The 22490-nt window shown below is 40.8% G+C and overlaps 2 protein-coding genes across 2 annotated transcripts; both read left to right on the plus strand.

Annotated features, from left to right (window-relative positions):
• The first annotated feature begins 4742 nt into the window (after positions 1–4742).
• LOC135525890 (delta-like protein 4) lies at positions 4743–13908 on the plus strand. Its single transcript, XM_064953849.1, has 11 exons — positions 4743–5220; positions 5392–5655; positions 5971–6028; positions 8206–8469; positions 9129–9189; positions 9426–9556; positions 10341–10510; positions 10841–11057; positions 11245–11995; positions 12226–12334; positions 12484–13908. The coding sequence occupies exons 1-11, from the start codon at positions 5167–5169 to the stop codon at positions 12487–12489; spliced, it is 2085 nt and encodes a 694-aa protein (XP_064809921.1). The 5' UTR covers positions 4743–5166; the 3' UTR covers positions 12490–13908.
• Positions 13909–17008: 3100 nt separating this feature from the next.
• On the plus strand, positions 17009–18192 carry LOC135526967 (glutathione-specific gamma-glutamylcyclotransferase 1-like). Its single transcript, XM_064955639.1, has 3 exons — positions 17009–17362; positions 17597–17632; positions 17821–18192. The coding sequence occupies exons 1-3, from the start codon at positions 17189–17191 to the stop codon at positions 18184–18186; spliced, it is 576 nt and encodes a 191-aa protein (XP_064811711.1). The 5' UTR covers positions 17009–17188; the 3' UTR covers positions 18187–18192.
• Positions 18193–22490: the final 4298 nt, after the last annotated feature.

The following is a 22490-nucleotide window of genomic DNA, read 5'->3' on the forward strand; positions in this document are numbered from 1 at the left end:
TAACGCTACAGTAGTCTGGCTGAGCTCAGGGACTATGACTCTGATCTCATTACATTCTGAGCATCACTACTACTGTATGTACGTGTTGAGTTAACCTGTCCTCCACACCAACCAGTTTGAGGGACTCCAGCAATTCTCCACAGGACCAGTCCAGTTTGCCACGGTGAATGGTGGGAAAAGGGCTCCAGTGCAGTGGAATGTGAGATGTGCAGGATTAGTACAATGTCTCTGTGCTCAACAGAATCGCCATCCATTAATAAGTCAAAGGTGGGGGGTGTAGATCATCTCTGGTCATCTCTGCAGGAGTGTTCTGCCGTGAGTCTGCCGTGAATCTGGCAGGAATATTAAAATCCTGCAGGTTTTGGTACTGCAGAATTCGACCTGGAATTTACTTGGTCCTGCAGGAATTGTATTATCCTGCAGAAATGTCAAAATCCTGCAGGTTTCGGTCCTGCGGGATTCCTGCAGTAATTGTCATGTTTGTGCAGGATTTTCAACATTTCTGCAGGACTCCTGCAGGAACGCCGGGGACTTTTCCTGCAGAATTGTGTCAATGCTACAGGATTACTACAGGACACAAAAAGTTTAATTGCTGCAGGATTCCTGTAGGACTTATTTGTAAGAGAAATCCTGCTGGACAGGGCAATCTGCTCAATAAGTGATACAGCCAACAATGCTGTTACCCAGCATTAGTCTATGTGTGATAAAACTGTATAAAGGGTTTCAATTATTTGTTTAAGTCCTACATTTACTTCATTGGGTTCATTTTAGTTTCTGTCTCTGAACAATCATTTGATCTTAAAAAACGAAAGAGAGAAAGGATACTATAAGATCAATTAACATAGCTGTTTTGGTTCAACTAATATACAATGAGTAGGGCTACAGTTTACCTCCACTTCAATTTCCAGAATTGGCTGTCTTCCAGTGAAGGTCATGTAATGGGGCTATTAGATGGTTGAGCAGGGGGCTGGGGTATTTTACAGGGCATTTATTTAATAGAAATAAACAAAACACGAACAGGGTAATTAACACTCAGTTTACATGAAACACACAACCATAATCAAATGCAAAAACAAAAACATGCGTAAAGTTTAAAAAAACAACATATATACAGGACCAGTCAAACGTTTGGACACACCTACTCATTCTAGGGTTTTTATTTATCTTTTTGCTATTTTCTACATTGTAGAATAATAGTGAAGACATCAAAATGATGAAATAACACATATGGAATCATGCAGTAGCCAAGTGTTAAACAAATATATATATATGTTATACTTGAGATTCTTCAAAGTATCCACCCTTTGCCTTGATGACAGCTTTGCACACTTTTGGCATTCTCTCAACCAGATTGACCTGGAATGCTTTCCCAACAGTCTTGAAGGAGTTCCCACATATGCTGAGCACTTGTTGGATGCTTTTCCTTCACTCTGCGGTCCAACTCATCCCAAACCATCTCAATTGGTTTGAGGTTGGATGGTTGTGGAGGCTAGGTCATCTGATGCAGCACTCCATCACTCTCCATCTTGGTCAAATAGCCCATACACAGCCTGGAAGTGTGTGGGGTCATTGTCCTGTTGAAAAACAAATGATAGTTCCACTAAGCGTAAACCAGATGGGATGGTGTATTGCTGCAGAATGCTGTGGTAGCGTTGCTGGTTAAGTGTGCCTTAAATTTTAAATAAATCACAGACAGTGTCACCAGCAAAGCACCCCCACACCATCACACCTCCTCCTCCATGCTTCACGGTGGGAACTACATATGCGGAGATCATCCGTTCACCTTGTCTACGTCTCACAAAGACACGCCGGTTGGAACCAAACATCTCAAATTTGGACTCATCAGACCAATGGACAATTTTCCACTGGTCTAATGTCCATTGCTCGTGTGTTTTTTCTAATTTATTAAAAATAAAGAATAGAAATAACTAATGTACATAAGTATTCAGACCCTTTGATATGAGACTTGATATGAGCTCAGGTAAATCCTGTTCCAATTGATCATCATTGAGATGTTTCTACAACTTGTGTGGTTACCATGTGTGGTAAATTCAATTTATTGGACATGATTAAGAAAGGCACACACCTATCAATGCAAGGTCCCACAGTTGACAATGCATGTCACAGCAAAAACCAAGCCATGAGGTCGAAGGAATTGTCCGTAGAGCTCCAAAACAGGATTGTGTCGAAGCACAGATCTGGAGAAGGGTACCAAAACGTTTCTGCAGCATTGAAGGTCCCCAAGAACACAGTGGCCTCCATCATTCTTAAATGGAAGAAGTTTGGAACCACCAAGACTCTTCCTAAAGATGGCCACCTGGCCAAACTGAGCAATCGGGGGAGAAGGGCCTTGGTCAGGGAGGTGATGAAGAACCCAATGGTCACTCTGACAGAGCTCCAAAGTTCTTCTGTGGAGATGGCAGAACCTTCCAGAAGGACAATCATCTCTGCAGCACCACCAATCAGGCCTTCATGGTAGAGTACAGAGAGTTCCTTGATAAAAACCTGCTCCAGAGCTCTCAGGACCTCAGACTTGGATGAAGGTTCACCTTCTTACAGGACAATGACCCTGATCACACAGCCAAGGAAACACAGGAGTGGCTTCGGGACAAGTCTCTGAATGTCTTTGAGTGACCCAGCCAGAGCTTGGACTTGAACCCGATCGAACATCTCTGGAGAGACCTAAAACTAGCTGTGCAGCAACGCTCCCCATCCAACCTGACAGCGCTTGAGAGGATCTGCAGAGAATTACAGGATAAACTACCCAAATACATGTGTGCCAAGCTTGTACCGTCAGACCCAAGAAGACTCGAAGCTGTAATCACTGCCAAAGGTGCTTCAACAAAGTATTGATTAAAGGGTCTGAATACTTATGTACAGTGCCTTGCGAAAGTATTCGGCCCCCTTGAACTTTGCGACCTTTTGCCACATTTCAGGCTTCAAACATAAAGATATAAAACTGTATTTTTTTGTGAAGAATCAACAACAAGTGGGACACAATCATGAAGTGGAACGACATTTATTGGATATTTCAAACGTTTTTAACAAATCAAAAACAGAAAAATTGGGCGTGCAAAATTATTTGTTGTAGGCCATCCATACAAGTAAATATGTTTTCCTGTCTTCTTTAAGATGTAGAAAAAATGTAATTGAGAAACAAATATTCTGTGTCAGAGCTAGAGGTAGTTTTGTAAGTGTTGCAAAAACATAACATTGGGCTTAAAGGGTTGACCAACTGAGACCTTGAGCCACATTCATATATTGGACAACCAAATACTTTAAGAGTAACTGATGTTCCCTCTACACACCAAAATAACAATATAACAATATATATATATATATATATATATATATATATAGTAAATATACTGTATATATACACTACCATTCAAAAGTTTTGTGACCTTGTTTTGAAAGAACAGCACACTTTTTGTCCATTAAAATATTTCTCGCATGGAATAGCCTTCATTTCTCAGAACAAGAATAGCCTGACGAGTTTCAGAAGAAAGATCTTTGTTTCTGGCCATTTTGAGCCTGTAATCGAACCCACAAATGCTGATGCTCCAGACACTCAACTAGTCTAAGGAAGGCCAGTTTTATTGCTTCTTTAATCAGACAACAGTTTTCAGCTGTACTGAAATCAGTTCAAAAGGGTTTTCTAATGATCAATTAGCCTTTTAAAATTATAAACTTGGATTAGTTAACACAATGTGCCATTGGAACACAGGATTGATGGTTGCTGATAATGTGCCTCTGTACGCCTATGTTGATATTCCATTAAAAATCATCCATTTCCAGCTACAATAGTCATTTACAACATTGACAATGTCTACACTGTATTTCTGATCAATTTGATGTTATTTTAATGCACAATTTTTTTTTTGCTTTTCTTTCAAAAACAAGGACCTTTCTAAGTGACCCAAAACTTTTGATTAGTAGTCCACATGTAAATTCTTAAAGAGATTGGTGTGGCTGAGGCATAAGAGGTTGTGAACAATAATGAATAGGGGTGTAAACAAAGAAGAGTGCTCGAGAAAGTGTGAAAATCATTCAAGGGCATTTTATCCTACTTTTCTCCAAAGTGGGATAACAAGTTTATCAAATTTCAAAGAAACATAATTCCCCCATGTTTCCCCTAATTGCAGTGTGTATGATATACAATTCTGAAGCTCTGAGTCTGTACCTTTATAAATGTAAAAATGGTTGACACCCATCTTTTCCAATTGACTACAATGTAATGACACAAGCATAAACCATGTGACACTTGTATTTTCACATTGAATGCAATGTATTGACATAAGCATCAATTTGTTAATGCTCATCTTTTCCAATTGACTTGAAATGTATTGACATAAGCGTTCATTGGTTGACACTCATATTTTACCATTGACAAGTCAACTGTGTGACACTCATCTTTTCCCATTGAACGTAATGTATTGACAAAAGCATCAACCATGTGACACAGCTTTTCCCATTGAATTCCATGTATTGAAATAAGTATCAATTGGTAGATGCTCATCTCTTCCCATTGGCACCACAAAGCCTGCTGGGAGCATGACCAATTGAAATATATTTTGGAAAAACGTGTCATGATGACGTTTTCCTATGATATGATGTTGCAAAATGTGACATGAGGGTTGGTTTGCAATAGGCTCGGAAGGAAAGGGGCGGCGTTTATTGATTAACAGTATTCATAATAAGTACACAAGTATATAATGTAAGCGAGACATCAAACACCCTTCATTAAGAAACAGTCTGCTTTGTGACTGATGTACTGCCACATTTTCACAACAATATTGGCGCCACCAGAAGCGTGTTTCTGTATAAGCAAAGCGCAAGAGTTGCATCAACACGCCAAGAGAAAGCACTTTTTCAGCAGGATCATGATGGAAGGTCATGGTAAAGACAGAAGGATGACTAAACTGTGGATATTGACGTTACTGTTATGCGTTTAACCTGCATCTCACTGTCTGGATGAAAAGGTTTCTCAACTTCTGCGCGTATTGGATTGCGGAGCTGGGTTTAGTCCAAAAGGGTTTTGAAGAAGGATTTATTTCCCTTTTCCTAATTTAATATTTCCTCATCATCCCATCACTGCTTGGAATAGCAGCTCTCTGATGAGAACAGGTTATTTTTCAAAGGATACGAACCGATCTGTGGAAAAGAATGGCAACTTGGTTTACCTTTATCATCGCAATTGTTATAACGATTTTTACGCAGGTAATTTTACAGTTAAACTATTTTTGGAATCGTTCATGCCTGAATGTTGACACAGCAATAGGGTTGTAAATGCACAATACAATATCATATAATACGCCTAGAATAATTAATAATTTAAATGTTTGCAAAGTAATATTGTTTTATATGCATTAATTGATTATCCTCCTTTAGGTTCTGGGATCTGGTGTATTCGAGCTTGATCTTCATCAGTTTCAGAATAATAGAAGTTTGCTGGCAAACGGCGTAGCTTGCAGTCCAGCCTGTAGAACTTTTTTCCGAGTTTGCTTGAAGAACTACCAGACCGTAGTGTCACCAGGTGACTGCTACTTCGGCAGTGTCGTTACACCTGTACTAGGCAACAACTCGTTCAGCGTCATGGAGGACGGCACGTTCACTAAACCTATTCGCCTGCCACTCACCCACTTTGCATGGCCGGTAAGACGTTATGCACTGCCTATAATTGAAGTGGTTGAGAATATACAGTATCTGCCTATTGATGCATGGAACAACGGTGTTTGCAATGAGATAGGTGGTGAAGAGCGTCCATAAGCATAAATCCAAGGACTGCACTATCCGATATGGATGTGTATAATATGAAACAAGAGTATATTAGATTTCATAACATGTTATTAGCCTAGTCTACACATATCGTTCAATTGATATATTTTTTAAGTAACAAAAAGATGTGCATCTGTACACATTAAATAGTTTAAAAGGTAGACCCTTATTTTTTTCCACATGTCCTTCTAGGGTTCGTTTTCTCTAATCATTGAAGCATGGTATTCTCCTTCAGCGGATCTACCTGAAGGTGAGTAGTGCGCGCCATACATGACCACCGCTAGGAAGCACTGTTACAGATGTTTGAAAAATGCTCTTTATGCCATGGGTCGACAACAGGCGACCTTCGTGCCAAAACCAGCCCGCTAATCAATTTGTTTTGCTCCCCAAAGTTCTTTGTAAAAAAAAAAAATTAAAATAGGACTATTATTTTAGTTTTTGGTAAAACAAATACTGTAAAATCACCAGGAATTCAGCTAGAATTAGTTTAATTTAGGAAATATGTTCCCAAGTGTTCCTACAAATAAAAAAAGAGACATATGTGAAAGTGTCTCAATGTAATCAAGGTATAAAATGATTGTTATTTTTAAATACAATCTCTTTTTGGGCTGAGACCGACAAAAATCGCCCCACGGCTGGATCTAGTTGCCTACCCCTGCCCTACGCACTAGAATTATATAATTAAGTAGTATAAATACATGCAATTTATACAGACATTTTGCAGTTACATAAAACTTGGAAATGTGAACGTGTTGATGTCCATGTGTCAGGATGAGTTACGTGCAACAGAGCACTTCTTTTATGCTCTGTCTTCAACACAATCGCACTTCCTTTGGTTTATTTTAAGCGTGGGAAAGTGTGCAAGTCTTAAGTGAGGATATCTAAACCTTGCCAAAAGCCTCTGACGGCCTTTCCTGTATTTTACACCTTTTTGCTCCCTTTGGAAGGGGAATAATGGGTTGAAAATGTTTTGCTGACAAAAAGGAATAGGACATTTCAATCACAGTACACTTAAACCATTTGGAAGAATAGCGCACAGGCCTTGATGAACCATATATACAAAGTATGTGGACACACCTTCAAATTAGTGGATTCGGCTATTTCAGCCACACCCGTTGCTGACAGTTGTATACAATCAAGCACACAGCCATGCAGTCTCCATAGACAAACATTGACAGAAGAATGGCCTTACTGAAGAGCTCAGTGACTTTCAACATGGCATCGTCATGGGATGCCACCTTTCCAACAAGTCAGTTCGTCAAATTTCTGCCCTGCTAGAGTTACCCCGGTCAACTGCAAGTGCTGTTATTGTGAAGTGGAATCATTGAGAAGCAACAATGGCTCAGCTGCGAAATGGTAGGTCACACAAGCTCACAGAACGGGACCACTTGTCCTCGGTTGCAACACTCACTACTGAGTCCCAAACTGCCTCTGGAAGCAATGTCAGCACAAGAACTGTTCGTCAGGAGCTTCATGGAATGGGTTTCCATGGCTGAGCAGCCGAACACAAGCCTGAGATCACCATGCGCAATGCCAAGCATCGGCTGTAGTGGTGTAATGTTCGCCGCCATTGGACTCTGGAGCAGTGGAAACCTGTTCTCTGGACCTGGCAGTCCGACGGATGAATCTGGGTTTGGTGCATGCCATTAGAACGCTACCTGCACCAATGCATAATGCCAACTGTAAAGTGATGGAGGAGGAATAATGGTCGGGGGCTGTTTTTCATGGTTTTGTCTAGGCCCCTTAGTTCCAGTGAAGGGAAATCTTAACGCTACAGCATACAATGACATTCTAGACGATGCTGTGCTTCCAGCTCTGTGGTACAGCTTGGGGAAGGCCCTTTCCTGTTCCAGCATGACAATGCCCCCGTGCACAAAGCGAGGTCCATACAGAAATGGTTTGTTGAGATCGGTGTGGAAGAACTTGACTGGCCTGCCCAGAGCCCTGACCTCAACCCCATCTAGCACCTTTGGGATGAATTGGAACGCTGACTGCGAGCCAGGCCTAATCGCCCAACATCAGTGCTCGACCTCAGTAAATCTCGTGGCTTAATGGAAGTAAGTCCACACAGCAATGTTCCAACATCTAGTGGAAGTCCTTCCCAGAAGAGTGGAGGTTGTTATAGCAGCAAAGAGGGGACCAACTCCATATCAAGGCCCATGATTTTGTAATGCGATGTTTGAGGAACAGGTGTCCACATACTTTTGGTCATGTAGTGTATATCATAAACTGAAAACTTGCATTAAATTTACTTTCTGTATATCTTATAGAGATAAATAATTCAAGACAACAATGTGCATTGTTAGTTTAGACCTTTTTAACAAGCATAGACTGTATGCATGCAATGATACCTATTTGATAAGGCAATGAAAAAAGAACGTTAGGCCACACTATCTTGACGGATTTGTTTTGTTCTCTATCCCGCAGATACAAACAACCCTGCCTTATTGATTAGTTATTTTTCCATCCAAAGAAAGTTGGAAGTAGGGAATGAGTGGTCCCAGGATGTGCAGAGTGGGGGTCAGACGGAGTTAAGGTACTCATACCGGTTCATCTGCATTGAAAATTACTACGGGGACAGTTGTTCCAAAATATGTGCTCCAAGAGATGACCGCTTTGGACACTACACCTGCAACCCTGAAGGGCAAATATCATGTCTACCGGGCTGGAAGGGAGAATACTGCGAAGAACGTAAGCAATCAAGAGTGAAATGTTCTGGGTTTCTGAAGAGTTTTCACATTATGTAGTAAAATTATATTTCTCAAATTAGACCTATTTGCAAAATGGGTTCTATCGTGTCAAGATGCTGCTGCTGTAGAAAGGCTTGGATCATATTTGTATTTTGGAGTGGCAAGGATGAGCGAATAAAAACTAGCTCCCTCCCAACCCAACCCCTTCATCCCTAGATATCTTACCATTTTGGCCACGTGGGTAGAATAATCCTGGGTAGCGTTCTGGAAGAGCAGCACGCGCCGAGTTAATCGCAGCATTATTATCTGCCACGCGCCACTAAATTGAGGTCTATTTTGTTGAGCGGGAGGGCAGCAGCTGCAAACAGGGTTCTAACAGCCTACGGACAACAATGGGGCAGCTGTCCTCTTTTGAGAGCAAGCATCTGCTCAGGCTTAACCAGCCATTAAACACTAGTCTTGTAACCATGCAAAATCAATGTCACATACAACACAACACAGAAGTAGCAAATTAAGGTTTCTTTATAAATAGACAGGTAACAGGTTTGATGCTACAACAGTGGACATGTAATTCCTAATCCAAACCAGAAGTTTTTGATGTATTGTTGAATGAGTTGACAAAAAAATGAAGTTCATGTTTTGTCTCAATTTTATATGCAGCAATTTGCCTCAAAGGGTGCAGCAAAAACAATGGAAATTGCTCAAGGCCAGGAGACTGTGTGTAAGTATACAATAGTCATTTTAGTGTGTGTGTGTGTGTGTGTGTGTGTGTGTGTGTGTGTGTGTGTGTGTGTGTGTGTGTGTGTGTGTGTGTGTGTGTGTGTGTGTGTGTGTGTGTGTGTGTGTGTGTGTGTGTGTGTGTGTGTGTGTGTTTACATGCATGCTTGCCTGCATGTGTATATGCCTGCATGTGTGTATGCACACAGTGCTGAAAGTATTGTGTTTTTTCTGTGACAGATGCAGAGAGGGCTGGCAGGGAACCTTCTGCGATGAGTGTAAGAGACATCCGTCCTGTAAACACGGCACCTGTCAGCAGCCCTGGCAGTGCACCTGCAAAGAGGGCTGGGGGGGCCTCCTCTGTGACCAAGGTCAGTGTCTCAGGCTCCTCTGGGTTCTGCCGTGAAACAATACAGAAGTACAGCAGAAAACACAGGACATCCTTTATGACGGTAGAAATATGACATGTTCCTATGATATTGCAAGAACAAGAGTCATCAGGCATTCTGATTATGAATGGAGAAGAGTGGCGGGGAGTAACTGTTTTTCATATAAACATTTGTCCAGTGGTGTAAAGTACTTAAGTAAAAATACTTTGAAGTACTATTTAAGTACTTCTTTGGGGTATCTGTACTTTACTTTACTATTTATATTTTTACAACTTTTACTTTTACTTCACAACATTCCTAAAGAAAAGAATGTACTTTTTACTCCATACATTTTTCCTGACACCCAAAAGTACTTGTTACATTTTGACAGGAAAATTGTCAATTTCATACACTTATCAAGAGAACATCCCTGGTCATCCCTACTGCCCCTGATCTGGCGGACTCACTAAACACAAATGCGTCATTTGTAAATTATGTCTGAGTGTTGGAGTGTACCCCTGGCTATCCGCCAATACATTTTTTTTAAATGTGCTGTCTGGCTTGCTTAATATAAGGAATTTGAAATGGTTTATACTTTTATGTTTACTTTTGATACATAAGCACATTTTAGCAATTCCATTTACTTGTGATACTTAAGTATATTTAAAACCAAGTAGTATTTTGCTGGGTGACTCACTTTTACTTCAGTAATTTTTTATTAAGGTATCTTTACTTTTACTCAAGTATGACAATTGGGTCCTTTTTCCATCACTGCATTTGTCCACAGATCTGAACTATTGTACCCATCACAAGCCGTGTCGTAACGGGGCCACCTGTATGAACACGGGCCAGGGGAGCTACACCTGTACCTGCCAGCCGGGCTTCACAGGGGACACGTGTGACAGGGAGGTCAGGGAGTGCGACAGCCAGCCTTGTCGGAATGGAGGCCTGTGCTTGGTAAGCCCGGAAAGCCTATCCGTTTCCCACAACATACAGCACACACAGGCTTTCCTGTTTTTGTTTTTCCTCTATCCATGTCTCTGGGCCAGTATAGAAAAATGCAACAGACAGAGCAATAGCCAGATCGTTGACCCAGTTCATACTCTCTCTTCTGTTAATGAATGTCATTCAAACTGGGGCAAAGGTGGCATGATGAGATAATAACGTGGAGTCGCAAAGGCATCGAAATGAGAAGCACAGCAACAAACCTACAGTACAGTGATCTTTGCTGGAATTGTTTCCTATGACAGTGGGCTGTGATAACCTCTGACTCTCTGTGGCCCACAGGACCTTGAGAACGGCTATAGGTGTGCATGCACGCAGGGGTACGAGGGGACGCACTGCGAGCACAGAATGCTAACTTGTGCCGATTCACCCTGCTTCCATGGGAATTGCAGAGAAAGGGACAACGGGCGGAGCTACATGTGCGAGTGCCCAGGGGGCTTCACTGGACTCAATTGTGAGAAGAAAGTGGACAAATGCACCTCCCTGCCCTGTACAAATGGTATGTGATAGTTTCCACTCTCTGTATCTCAATAACAAGAACTGTCTTTGATTTATTTTGTACACTGTCAGTTAAGAGCACTTACTCAAACAGATCCATTTGGAATGTTCTCTCTAGAGACATCTACATTAGAGCTAACTTAAAGTGGTTGTGATGTGCGCTGATAACACTGGTCTGCTCTATTCAGGTGGACGTTGTGTTATCCACGGCACCACCCGCTGGTGCAGCTGCCGCTCAGGCTTCACTGGCCCACGCTGTGAGATCAACATCAACGAGTGTTCCATGAACCCCTGCGCCAACGGAGCCAGCTGCATGGACCGCATCAACGACTACACCTGTATCTGCCCCCTGGGCTACACCGGCCGCAACTGTGACAAGCCCACTGACCGCTGTGCCCCCAAACCCTGCCTGAACAGTGGGACCTGTACCGACGGGGCCAAAGGCCAGCCTGCTGCCTGCATCTGCCCAGCCCACTTCAGTGGCCCCCAGTGCCAGTACTACGATGTGCCTTTACTCATCCCCCCGAGCCCCAGCCCCAGCCGCGTCAGAGAGCCCCTGGACAGGCTCCACTGGGCAGCCATCTGTCTGGGTGTGGGCATGGTGGTGCTCCTGGTGCTGATCTGCATGGTGGCCATGGTCCTGCGCCACATCCAGCAGCAGAGGAAGAGGAAGAAGGACTCAGAGTCCATGAACAACCTATCAGACGTCCAGAAGGAGAACCTCATATCTGACCTGCAGCTGAAGAACACCAACAAAAAGGTGGACCTGGAGGTGGAGGTGGATTGTCTCAGGGAGAAGTCCCAAAACCATAAACACATCAACTACCACTTGGACTACAAAACCTCCAAGGAGTACAAGGATGAACCATCAGAAGAGGATAAAGATGAGAACTGTAAAAAGATGATAGAGGAGAAAATGCCATTGACTAGAAAGTACAGGTAAGTTCCCATTGGGGACAGACGACAATTCAACGTCTATTCCAAGTTTGTACTGAAATGACATGGAAACAACGTTGATTCAAACCAGTATGTGCCTAGTGGGTTGAAATGCTGCATGCAGATGACAACCTGGATAGATTTGGTCCTACTTCCTATTCTCCAGTGTTTGATAAATGACAGTGGTTTGGATTTGTGCTTGAGTGTTGACATGTTTTACTTTTCATTTACAGCGAAAGGCCAGAGTGTAGGATATCAACGATATGTTCTCCAAGAGATTCAATGTACCAGTCTGTGTTTGTGATAGCAGAGGAGAAGAATGAATGCGTCATAGCAACTGAGGTAAGCTTTTATTTTCACATTTCGTCTGAACATGTTCCTGCAACTCTTGACACCATGTCATTAACAGTCATCAATCAGCAATGCAAAAGTTGAGGTTTCCATTACATTGCTTCAATGATTCAACTGGTTTCCTTTTTTTCTTCTCCTAGGTATAATACATGGATGGTATCAGACATTCTGAAGAATGGATATCTTCTGGACTGTTTACAGGTGTAGAAATAGATGGGATTTAATTTAACTGCAAATTGCTGCTCTTGAAAACTTGACAACTGGACCGATCCTGTGTGCTCTATGAATGCAATAAAATGTAAGGACTGAACACACTGTAATAGAGAAATAATGTGGGCTTTTGGACATTTCACCCTCAGTGTGTACTGACAGATTCAGCCCGTTGACAGAACGTCCCACTATATCCATGGGAAACAGGCCTGTGTTAATACCAGCATGCCCATCTGCAGGATGAGAGGGCTCTGTCTGGAGATACTCCAACTTATTGTGATAATCAGCAACCACCCAATCAACTTACTGCCAACAAGCCTATGGAAGGAGCCAGCTACTTCCATTTCTCTACCCTGGTGAAGTGCTATATAATAAGGCAGACTTTGTTTCATAAACTTTCAAGGAGAGAATAAAAACGTCTGGAAACGGTTCATTTTATGAGAATATTTGAGACCCAAGGCCAATGCCAATTTTGTAAATGAATTGTTTGAAAAAATAAATAAAAACGTTGATAAATAATGTATGCATCCCGAATCATAGAGCCGTAAGTATGGGTTAAAGAGCTAAATTGGTGCCCAGCTTCTTCTTGGATCCAGTGCACAACAAAAAAATGAAGGGAAAATTTACGAGAAAAAAACTGATGCGATACACGATGCAGTGCCAGGGGTATTCAAGAAGAAGCAATATTTACTTGTTATTATGCAGCATTGCCCAGAAATTAAGACAAAGAAAAACAAAAGTGACTATCATACCAAGGACGCCTTTAATTAGAATTGACTTCACTGAACCAATAATGTTATTTTTAAGATGAGTATTTCACTAGTTATTTAAATATTTTGAAGCACTGGTCTTTCTATGTTTTATAAGATTATTTTGTATATAGTGTATATTTATAAATGTAGAAGTCTCTGTACAACTGTTTTTTTATTTGATGCCCAAAAAGTAGAATTTATTTTTTAATGTTGTTGTGATTGTTGTTTTTTAAAACAATGAAAAAATATCTGGTACACTGTTGTTTGTTGGTTTCATGTTGAGTATAATTGGTCAACTATAAAGCTATAAATTTGCCTAGATGTTGGAATGATCAAGAACCTTCAGTTGAAATCCACCACCTGTTGTGGAAATGGCTTCATTGTCTAGATGATGTATGACCTTGTAGCAGTTATAACAATCGCAGTAGTGAGAGGCATACGTGTCAATGTGATGTTAAATCAATGTGCTCACAATCATTCAGTGGACAGTTTTGTATGTGACAGCAATGTGAGAAATATGGACAAAGTTATATATTAAAACATGTCATGTTAAAGTACGGTACACAGATTGGTCAGTATTTGTATGCAAGTTTTTCCTCAAAAAGAACACCAATCGCACTATGCCCCTTGTCATTAAGCATCCATGTCGCTTTCAACTGACTTCACATTTCAAGCTGTTTCCTTTGATGTCTGCCCCATAAGCTACAATACTGAGACAAGGAGGAGGCACAATCTAGAAAAGAGGCTACTTAACCAACCAGGCAGATACTTTAGGGTGTGACCCTACACCACTGGGAAAATCATCATATGCCTCCTCTCTAACTACTGTAAGCATGAATGCAGAAAATAAGGCCCCAAGAGTCCAGTGGCAAGTTACCAGCAGCCTTGAAGGGGTGTTAAAGCCAACACAACACCTTGGCCAGTCCTGATCTCCCCAACAAGACATGTGGGCTATCACATGCTTGCTTTTATACACACACACACACACACACACACACACACACACACACACACACACACACACACACACACACACACACACACACACACACACACACACACACACACACATTAAATGACTATAACATATCTACTGGAAAACCACCTGATTATCCATTTCTAGTATTGTATTTATTAGTTTGATTCATTATTTTGTCACAACAACTAACACCCACACGTTTGTCTTTTCCACATATTCTGTCCCATTTTACAACCTTTTCAGACATCTACCACATAGTCATGTATTTTCATTGTGTTATAATAAAAGCATCCTGTTTGTGGCCAAGTGACATCATTTCCTGCTTCCCGTCGGATTATAATGCACAGGATAACGGCAAACTTGTCTCACGCATCTGTTATGAAAAGTCTTCACGGTTACAAACATGATCAATTGCTATGTATTTCACAAGTATCCGATGCTTGACTGTAAAAGGTATTTATTCATCAAAAAAATCTTAGAAGGTCTATAAAGAACAAACATAGTGAATGACTGCTTTACAAAGCTCAAGCAATGAGAATGAAATCTAAATTATACCTTGAATTGTGTAAAAAAATACATGCCAGTTTCCTTTCCCTTTGTAATGTTCTTAATTAACACTTGGGGGCATTACAGCATACATGGAAGGAAATTCAAAATGAGACAGACTGAAATTTAAATTTTTACACACTTAACAAAACATTTAAAGTTACTTCCAAAATGTCTTTAAATACTTACAATGACAATTGATAACTAGAGACTTTAAGAATCACAATGTCATAACAAACAATTTTGTCAAATAATAATGGCATCTGCAAAGCATGAGAAGGAAGTATTCTATATTTTGTGATGATATCAAATATAGTACATTGAATACCATTATCAGACTGTGTTGTCATTGGACCAAAGGACCAAAACATAATTGTCCTAGCCAGAGGCCAATGAGACTGAAGGTAAATCGCCTGCTTAAGAGTCATTCATTGACCATGTTTGATACAAATGTATATGGTGCAAGAGAGGCACCTATGAAGAGAACAGACATTTAGTGGGCTTTACGATGCTTGGATCTTTATGGCAACCCTATACAGTCCACATGGGGGCACTATAAAGCCCGTCATCTGTGGGCGGAGCAATACAATTGGCTGTCAGAAGTATAACAATGTAAATGTACCTTTAATCCGTCTGTCTGCACATTTCAAGGCATATGGTGGTGTAGTGAGATACCCGATGGGCTGGACGGTTCTCTTCTCATCTTGAGAAAACGTACACTAAAAACGTGGAAATCAATAAACATAATGGAAAAATCAAATGATTTATTATTGAAATAGCAATGGGCGGCCTAGTTAAATAAAGGTTCAATCATTAAATGTAATAAAAGTTACATAACAAAATAAAGACTGAGAAAAACTAATTGACACAATTTAAGGCCAAGTGGAAAGCAATGATGCAGGCACTAAGGTTGGGGGGGGGTGAGCATATGCGGGTCTGGGCAGATGAGAGGTAGTCATTGTGTGTGCGTCTGTAAATTGTTGCTAGTATGTGTATACATTTGTATGTGGAGTAAGAATAAAAATGAATAAAAATATGATTTAAAAAAATACAATGCTTGGATCTTATTCTGAAAACTAATGCTTCTATGTATATCCAATTTCGTTAGCTGCTGCTGCAATATCAGACTATATGACTCTAATTGAAATAAAGGGAGATCAATTTTCACACAGGATTAAAAATAGACAGGATTGCTGCTTTCCTTACTTTCCTGACTGTGCAGAGCAACAAGGCAAGAAAGGATATACCACCAGTACTTCAAAGTGAGTAAACACTGATTTTTCACATACACTACTACTATCACCAACAACGTCCATGGAGGAATTGCAAGATCTCAAGCAAAGCATTTTTAAAGGATATACTTATTTCAACTCACAGGTTTGGACATTGGACAGCCAGTGAAACTGTCAATCTACGTCTAACCAGCGAGCATAATGTTCAAACATAAGGTTTCAAAATCCTGTGAATGGGGCAAAAATAACTTGTCATTTGTGATAATGTGGTACATACAATATCTTCTGACATACAATGAATGGATGGAAGAAGGGATGAATGAATTAACTAATCTATTTTTCTGTTTCTTTTATGTGACTCATTATTATTAGACACCATTTTCAGTAAATCAAATACCTTCAAGATTGCATTTACAGTACATTGTACATTACTTCAAGTGGCACCTCAAGTGAAGACTAAATTACACACTTAATAAATCCCCTTTCTTGTTAGAACAGTTGATGCTCAAAATCAAAGTTGGCATATGTTCAGACAGTACAGAGCTCTCATATTGTATATTACTTCAAGTGGTGGTTGTGGTTGTCAGAGTCTGTTCAATCGTGAGATACAATGTCGCAACATTGTAACATTAATTCGAAAGTTGGATTCCTATAAATGTTTTGCTCCCGTAAAGGATTCGGATTTGGTCGGCTTGTACTTATAGTACGATCTATTATATGATATCATTGGTCAGAAACGTCTTGGTCTGACGTCCGGACACAACAAATACACGTGTCAGTAAACCAAGATAATGTAGCAGTAGGCTAGTACTTTAACGTTACATTGTCCGACACACCAAAACGTATTGTAGGCCTATGCATCACTTTTTTCACATGTTATCGACACCTAGGGGTAGGCTATAATAGGCTTATTACGCATCAGCAAGACTAGTCAAGACTCCTAAGAAGAAACGTCAAAGGCGATGATAGGCTTTTATAGCGAATAGGTTTGAAAAGTCTCATGCTTCAGAATGCATCTGCAAAACCTATGAGCTGCATCGGTAACATCTTAGAACAGTTATTTATTGACAGAAGAATATAGACAACACTTTACATCTACATCGTACCTCAATTCTAACGAACCATAATGAAGCTTCTGGCTATTACCACATCAGAAAAACCCAACCTGTGGATATTTGGCTATGGCTCCTTAGTCTGGAAACCAGACTTCAAATACAAGAGGAGCAAAGTCGGTTATATTGATGGATATAGTCGACGCTTCTGGCATGGGGACAATTTCCATCGAGGAGACAAAGACGTGGTAAGCCTTTTCCTTCAGAAATGCAATTAATGTATTTGCTGCTGCTGTAGATTGACAAAATATGATCTTATCTCAGATCAAACTGTGGTGCTTCAGAAAGTGGGAAGTCCAATGAAAGTCAAATAAAAAAGTTTGATTTGTAAGTCAAACATTTTGGATATGGAAATGTCAGTGTAGTCTAACTGGAAATGAAATGGTTAAAAATGCTGACTGCATTTATCCTCATGTCCACAGCCAGGTAGAGTGGTAACTTTGGTGGAAGATCAAGATGTGAGTGGCCTTATTTCAAACAACCCACAACACACCTACAGCTTACATTTGATTTGATCCTGTCTACCACGAATAAGTCCTGTACTGTATGTTGCAAAATATATTGACACTGGCATAGTCCATCATGTTGATAAACAGAACTTGAAATCCTGTCCCAGTCTAACATCCACCTCTTCTTCTCGCTGCAGGCTTGCACTTGGGGGGTAGCCTACGAGGTCACTGACTCCCAGTTGGAGGAGTCTCTGCAGTACCTGAATGTGAGAGAGGCTGTGCTGGGGGGCTACGTCACCAAGATGGTGGAGTTCATTCCCAGAGAGAAGTACCAAGGGTCCCTGCTCGCCCTGGTCTACATTGCCACCTCTGACAACCCCATATACCTCGGGCCTGCCACTTCCACAGAGATAGCTGCTCAGATTACCATCTGCAGAGGCAACACGGGCCACAACATAGAGTACCTCCTCCGCCTGGCTGAGTTCATGAGGCTGTACTGTCCCGAGGTAGAGGACGACCATCTCTTCTCCATAGAGGCAGCCGCCCTGGCTCTGGTCATCTGAACTACCAGGGCCAGGGATACTCACATCTGACCACCGGTACGACACTAAATTCTTACGACACTCGCTACGTTACTTGCTAATGTGAACAACGTGAAGACAATGACAATGTGAATACACTGACAATGTGAAGACAGTGAGAGTCACTCCACCTCATAAAAAGGGTCAACATGTCATGATCACTGTTTTAGTTGTCAATTGTCAGTAAACGCCCATGACATTGACATTTTTTTAAGCTGAAAGGGCAATGTGATTAGAATCAAGGTGCAGTATGCTTCTCTGCAAGGTGTGTAAACACTCTAACTGTCCAATAAATATATTTCATATATGGTATCAGATGAATAAATAATATTTTCGTTGTGTTTATGAAGGTCCTGGGTAACATTAGAATATGAAAAAGTCATTATATAAAATAACAAAATAGCATTTAAATTAGTTTGTGTTACTGTAGGCTATCTGTTGCCTCATGCTCAAGTGTGGCGCTCATGAAACAGTGGTTATTTATGCAATAAGGCCCGAGTGGTTGTGGTATATGGCCAATATACCATGCCTAAGGGCTGTTCTTAAGGCCTGGATACAGTCCTTAGCTGTGTTATATTGGCCATATACCACAAACCACCGAGGTGCCTTATTGCTATTATAATCTGGTTGCCAATGTAATTAGAACAGTAAAAATAAATGTTTTTTCAGACCCGTGGTATACGGTCTGATATACCACGGCTGTCAGCCAATCAGCATTCAGGGCTCAAACCACCCAGTTTACAATTTGAAATAGAGTGCATCTCTTAAATTTGAAGTGTTATTTGGCATTGGAAACCTCATAATGTGCTCTTACCTGCATGTGACGCTGTAGGAGGATTTGAGGTTTTGTGGCCTTGTTGTTTATAATTTACTCTGTGTTGAGCTTGTGTGCTAGCTCGTGCTCCTGCTAGCGTTAGCACTACCGTTAGCATTTTGCATTGGAATGCATGACATTTTAAATCAAATCACATTTTATTTGTCACATATACGTGTTTAGTGGATGTTACTGTGGATGTAGCAAAATGCTTGTGTTTCTAGATCCAACAGTGCAATAATATCTAACAAGTAATATCTAACAATTCACAATACACACAATACACACACATGTAAAGTAAAGGAATTAAGAATATATAAATATATGGACGAGCCATAGACATTTGGACGTGCCATAGACTAAGATACAGTAGAATAGCATAGAATACAGTATATACAGTGCCTTGTGAAAGTATTCGGCCCCCTTGAACTTTGCGAACTTTTGACACATTTCAGGCTTCAAACATAAAGATATAAAACTGTATTTTTTGTGAAGAATCAACAACAAGTGGGACACAATCATGAAGTGGAACGAAATTTATTGGATATTTCAAACTTTTTTAACAAATCAAAAACTGAAAAATTGGGCGTGCAAAATTATTCAGCCCCTTTACTTTCAGTGCAGCAAATTCTCTCCAGAAGTTCAGTGAGGATCTCTGAATGATCCTATGTTGACCTACAGTGCCTTGCGAAAGTATTCGGCCCGCTTGAACTTTGCGACCTTTTGCCACATTTCAGGCTTCAAACATAAAGATATAAAACTGTATTTTTTTGTGAAGAATCAACAACAAGTGGGACACAATCATGAAGTGGAACGACATTTATTGGATATTTCAAACTTTTTTAACAAATCAAAAACTGAAAAATTGGGCGAGCAAAATTATTCAGCCGCTTTACTTTCAGTGCAGCAAACTCTCTCCAGAAGTTCAGTGAGGATCTCTGAATGATCCAATGTTGACCTAAATGACTAATGATGATAAATACAATCCACCTGTGTGTAATCAAGTCTCCGTATAAATGCACCTGCACTGTGATAGTCTCAGAGGTCCGTTAAAAGCGCTGAGAGCATCATGAAGAACAAGGAACACACCAGGCAGGTCGAGATACTGTTGTGAAGAAGTTTAAAGCCGGATTTGGATACAAAAAGATTTCCCAAGCTTTAAACATCCCAAGGAGCACTGTGCAAGCGATAATATTGAAATGGAAGGAGTATCAGACCACTGCAAATCTACCAAGACATGGCCGTCCCTCTAAACTTTCAGCTCATACAAGGAGAAGATTGATCAGAGATGCAGCCAAGAGGCCCATGATCACTCTGGATGAACTGCAGAGATCTACAGCTGAGGTGGGAGACTCTGTCCATAGGACAACAATCAGTCGTATATTGCACAAATCTGGCCTTTATGGAAGAGTGGCAAGAAGAACGCCATTTCTTAAAGATATCCATAAAAAGTGTCGTTTAAAGTTTGCCACAAGCCACCTGGGAGACACACCAAACATGTGGAAGAAGGTGCTCTGGTCAGATTAAACCAAAATTGAACTTTTTGGCAACAATGCAAAATGTTATGTTTGGCGTAAAAGCAACACAGCTCATCACCCTGACCACACCATCCCCACTGTCAAACATGGTGGTGGCAGCATCATGGTTTGGGCCCGCTTTTCTTCAGCAGGGACAGGGAAGATGGTTAAAATTGATGGGAAGATGGATGGAGCCAAATACAGGACCATTCTGGAAGAAAACCTGATGGAGTCTGCAAAAGACCTGAGACTGGGACGGAGATTTGTCTTCCAACAAGACAATGATCCAAAACATAAAGCAAAATCTACAATGGAATGGTTCAAAAATAAACATATCCAGGTGTTAGAATGGCCAAGTCAAAGTCCAGACCTGAATCCAATCGAGTTTCTGTGGAAAGAACTGAAAACTACTGTTCACAAATGCTCTCCATCCAACCTCACTGAGCTCGAGCTGTTTTGCAAGGAGGAATGGGAAAAAATGTCAGTCTCTCGATGTGCAAAACTGATAGAGACATACCCCAAGCGACTTACAGCTGTAATCGCAGCAAAAGGTGGCACTACAAAGTATTAACTTAAGGGGGCTGAATAATTTTGCACGCCCAATTTTTCAGTTTTTGATTTGTTAAAAAAGTTTGAAATATCCAATAAATGTCGTTCCACTTCATGATTGTGTCCCACTTGTTGTTGATTCTTCACAAAAAAATACAGTTTTATATCTTTATGTTTGAAGCCTGAAATGTGGCAAAAGGTCGCAAAGTTCAAGGGGGCCGAATACTTTCGCAAGGCACTGTACATCTGAGATGAGTAATGCAAAACATTATTAAAGTGACTAGAGTTCCATTAATAAGGTGTCCAGTGATTTCAAGTCTATGTATATAGGGCATCTACATACATAGGCTATTTAGCAGCTTGATGACCTTGAGATAGAAGCTGTTTTTCAGTCTCTCGGTCCCAGCTTTGATGTACCTGTACTGACCTCGCTTTCTGGATGATAGTGGGGTGAACATGCAGTGGCTCGGGTGGTTGTTGTCCTTGATGATCTGTTTGGCCTTTCTGTGACAGCGGGTGCTGTAGGTGTCCTGGAGGGTAGGTAGTTTGCCCACGGTGATGTGTTGGGCAGACCGCACCATCCTCTGCAGAGCCCTGCGGTTGCGGGCGGTGCAGTTGCCGTACCAGGCAGTGATACATTCCGACAGAATGCTCTCAATTGTGCATCTGTAAAATGTGTGAGGGTTTTCGGTGCCAAGCCAAATTTCTTCAGCCTCCCAAAGTTGAAGAGGCGTGATGTGTACGCCGAGGAACTTGAAGCTTTCCACCTTCTCCACTGCGGTCCCATCGATGTGGATAGGGGGGTGCTCCCTCTGCTGTTTCCTGAAGCATGACTGTTAGTGATTAGCCATTTAATACCATTGCTAATTTATGGTGCTAGGCTATTTTCTATTCAACACACAGTACCAGTCAAAAGTTTGGACACACCTACTCAGTCTAGGGTTTTTCTGTATTTTTACTATTTTCTAGATTGTCAAATAATAGTGAAGACATCAACACTTTGAAATAACACATATGGAATCATGTAGTAACCTAAAAAGTGTTAATCAAATCAAAATATATTTTATATTTGAGATTCTTCAAAGTAGCCATCCTTTGACATGATGACAGCTTTGCACACACTGGCATTCTAACAAACAGCTTCATGAGGTAGTCACTTGGAATGCATTTCAATTAACAGGTGATCCTTGTTAAAGGTTAATTTGTGGAAATGTTTTCCTTCATAATGCGTTTGATCCAGTCAGTTGGGTTATGACAAGGTAGGGGTGGTATACAGAAGATAGCCCTATTTGGTAAAAGACCAAGTCCATATTATGGCAAGAACAGCTCATATAAGCAAAGAGAAATGATAGTCCATCATTACTTTAAGACATGAAGATCAGTCAATATGGAACATTTCAAGATCT

This window comes from Oncorhynchus masou, chromosome 32 (assembly GCF_036934945.1).
Source record: "Oncorhynchus masou masou isolate Uvic2021 chromosome 32, UVic_Omas_1.1, whole genome shotgun sequence".
In the NCBI taxonomy this organism is placed as follows: Eukaryota; Metazoa; Chordata; class Actinopteri; order Salmoniformes; family Salmonidae; genus Oncorhynchus; species Oncorhynchus masou.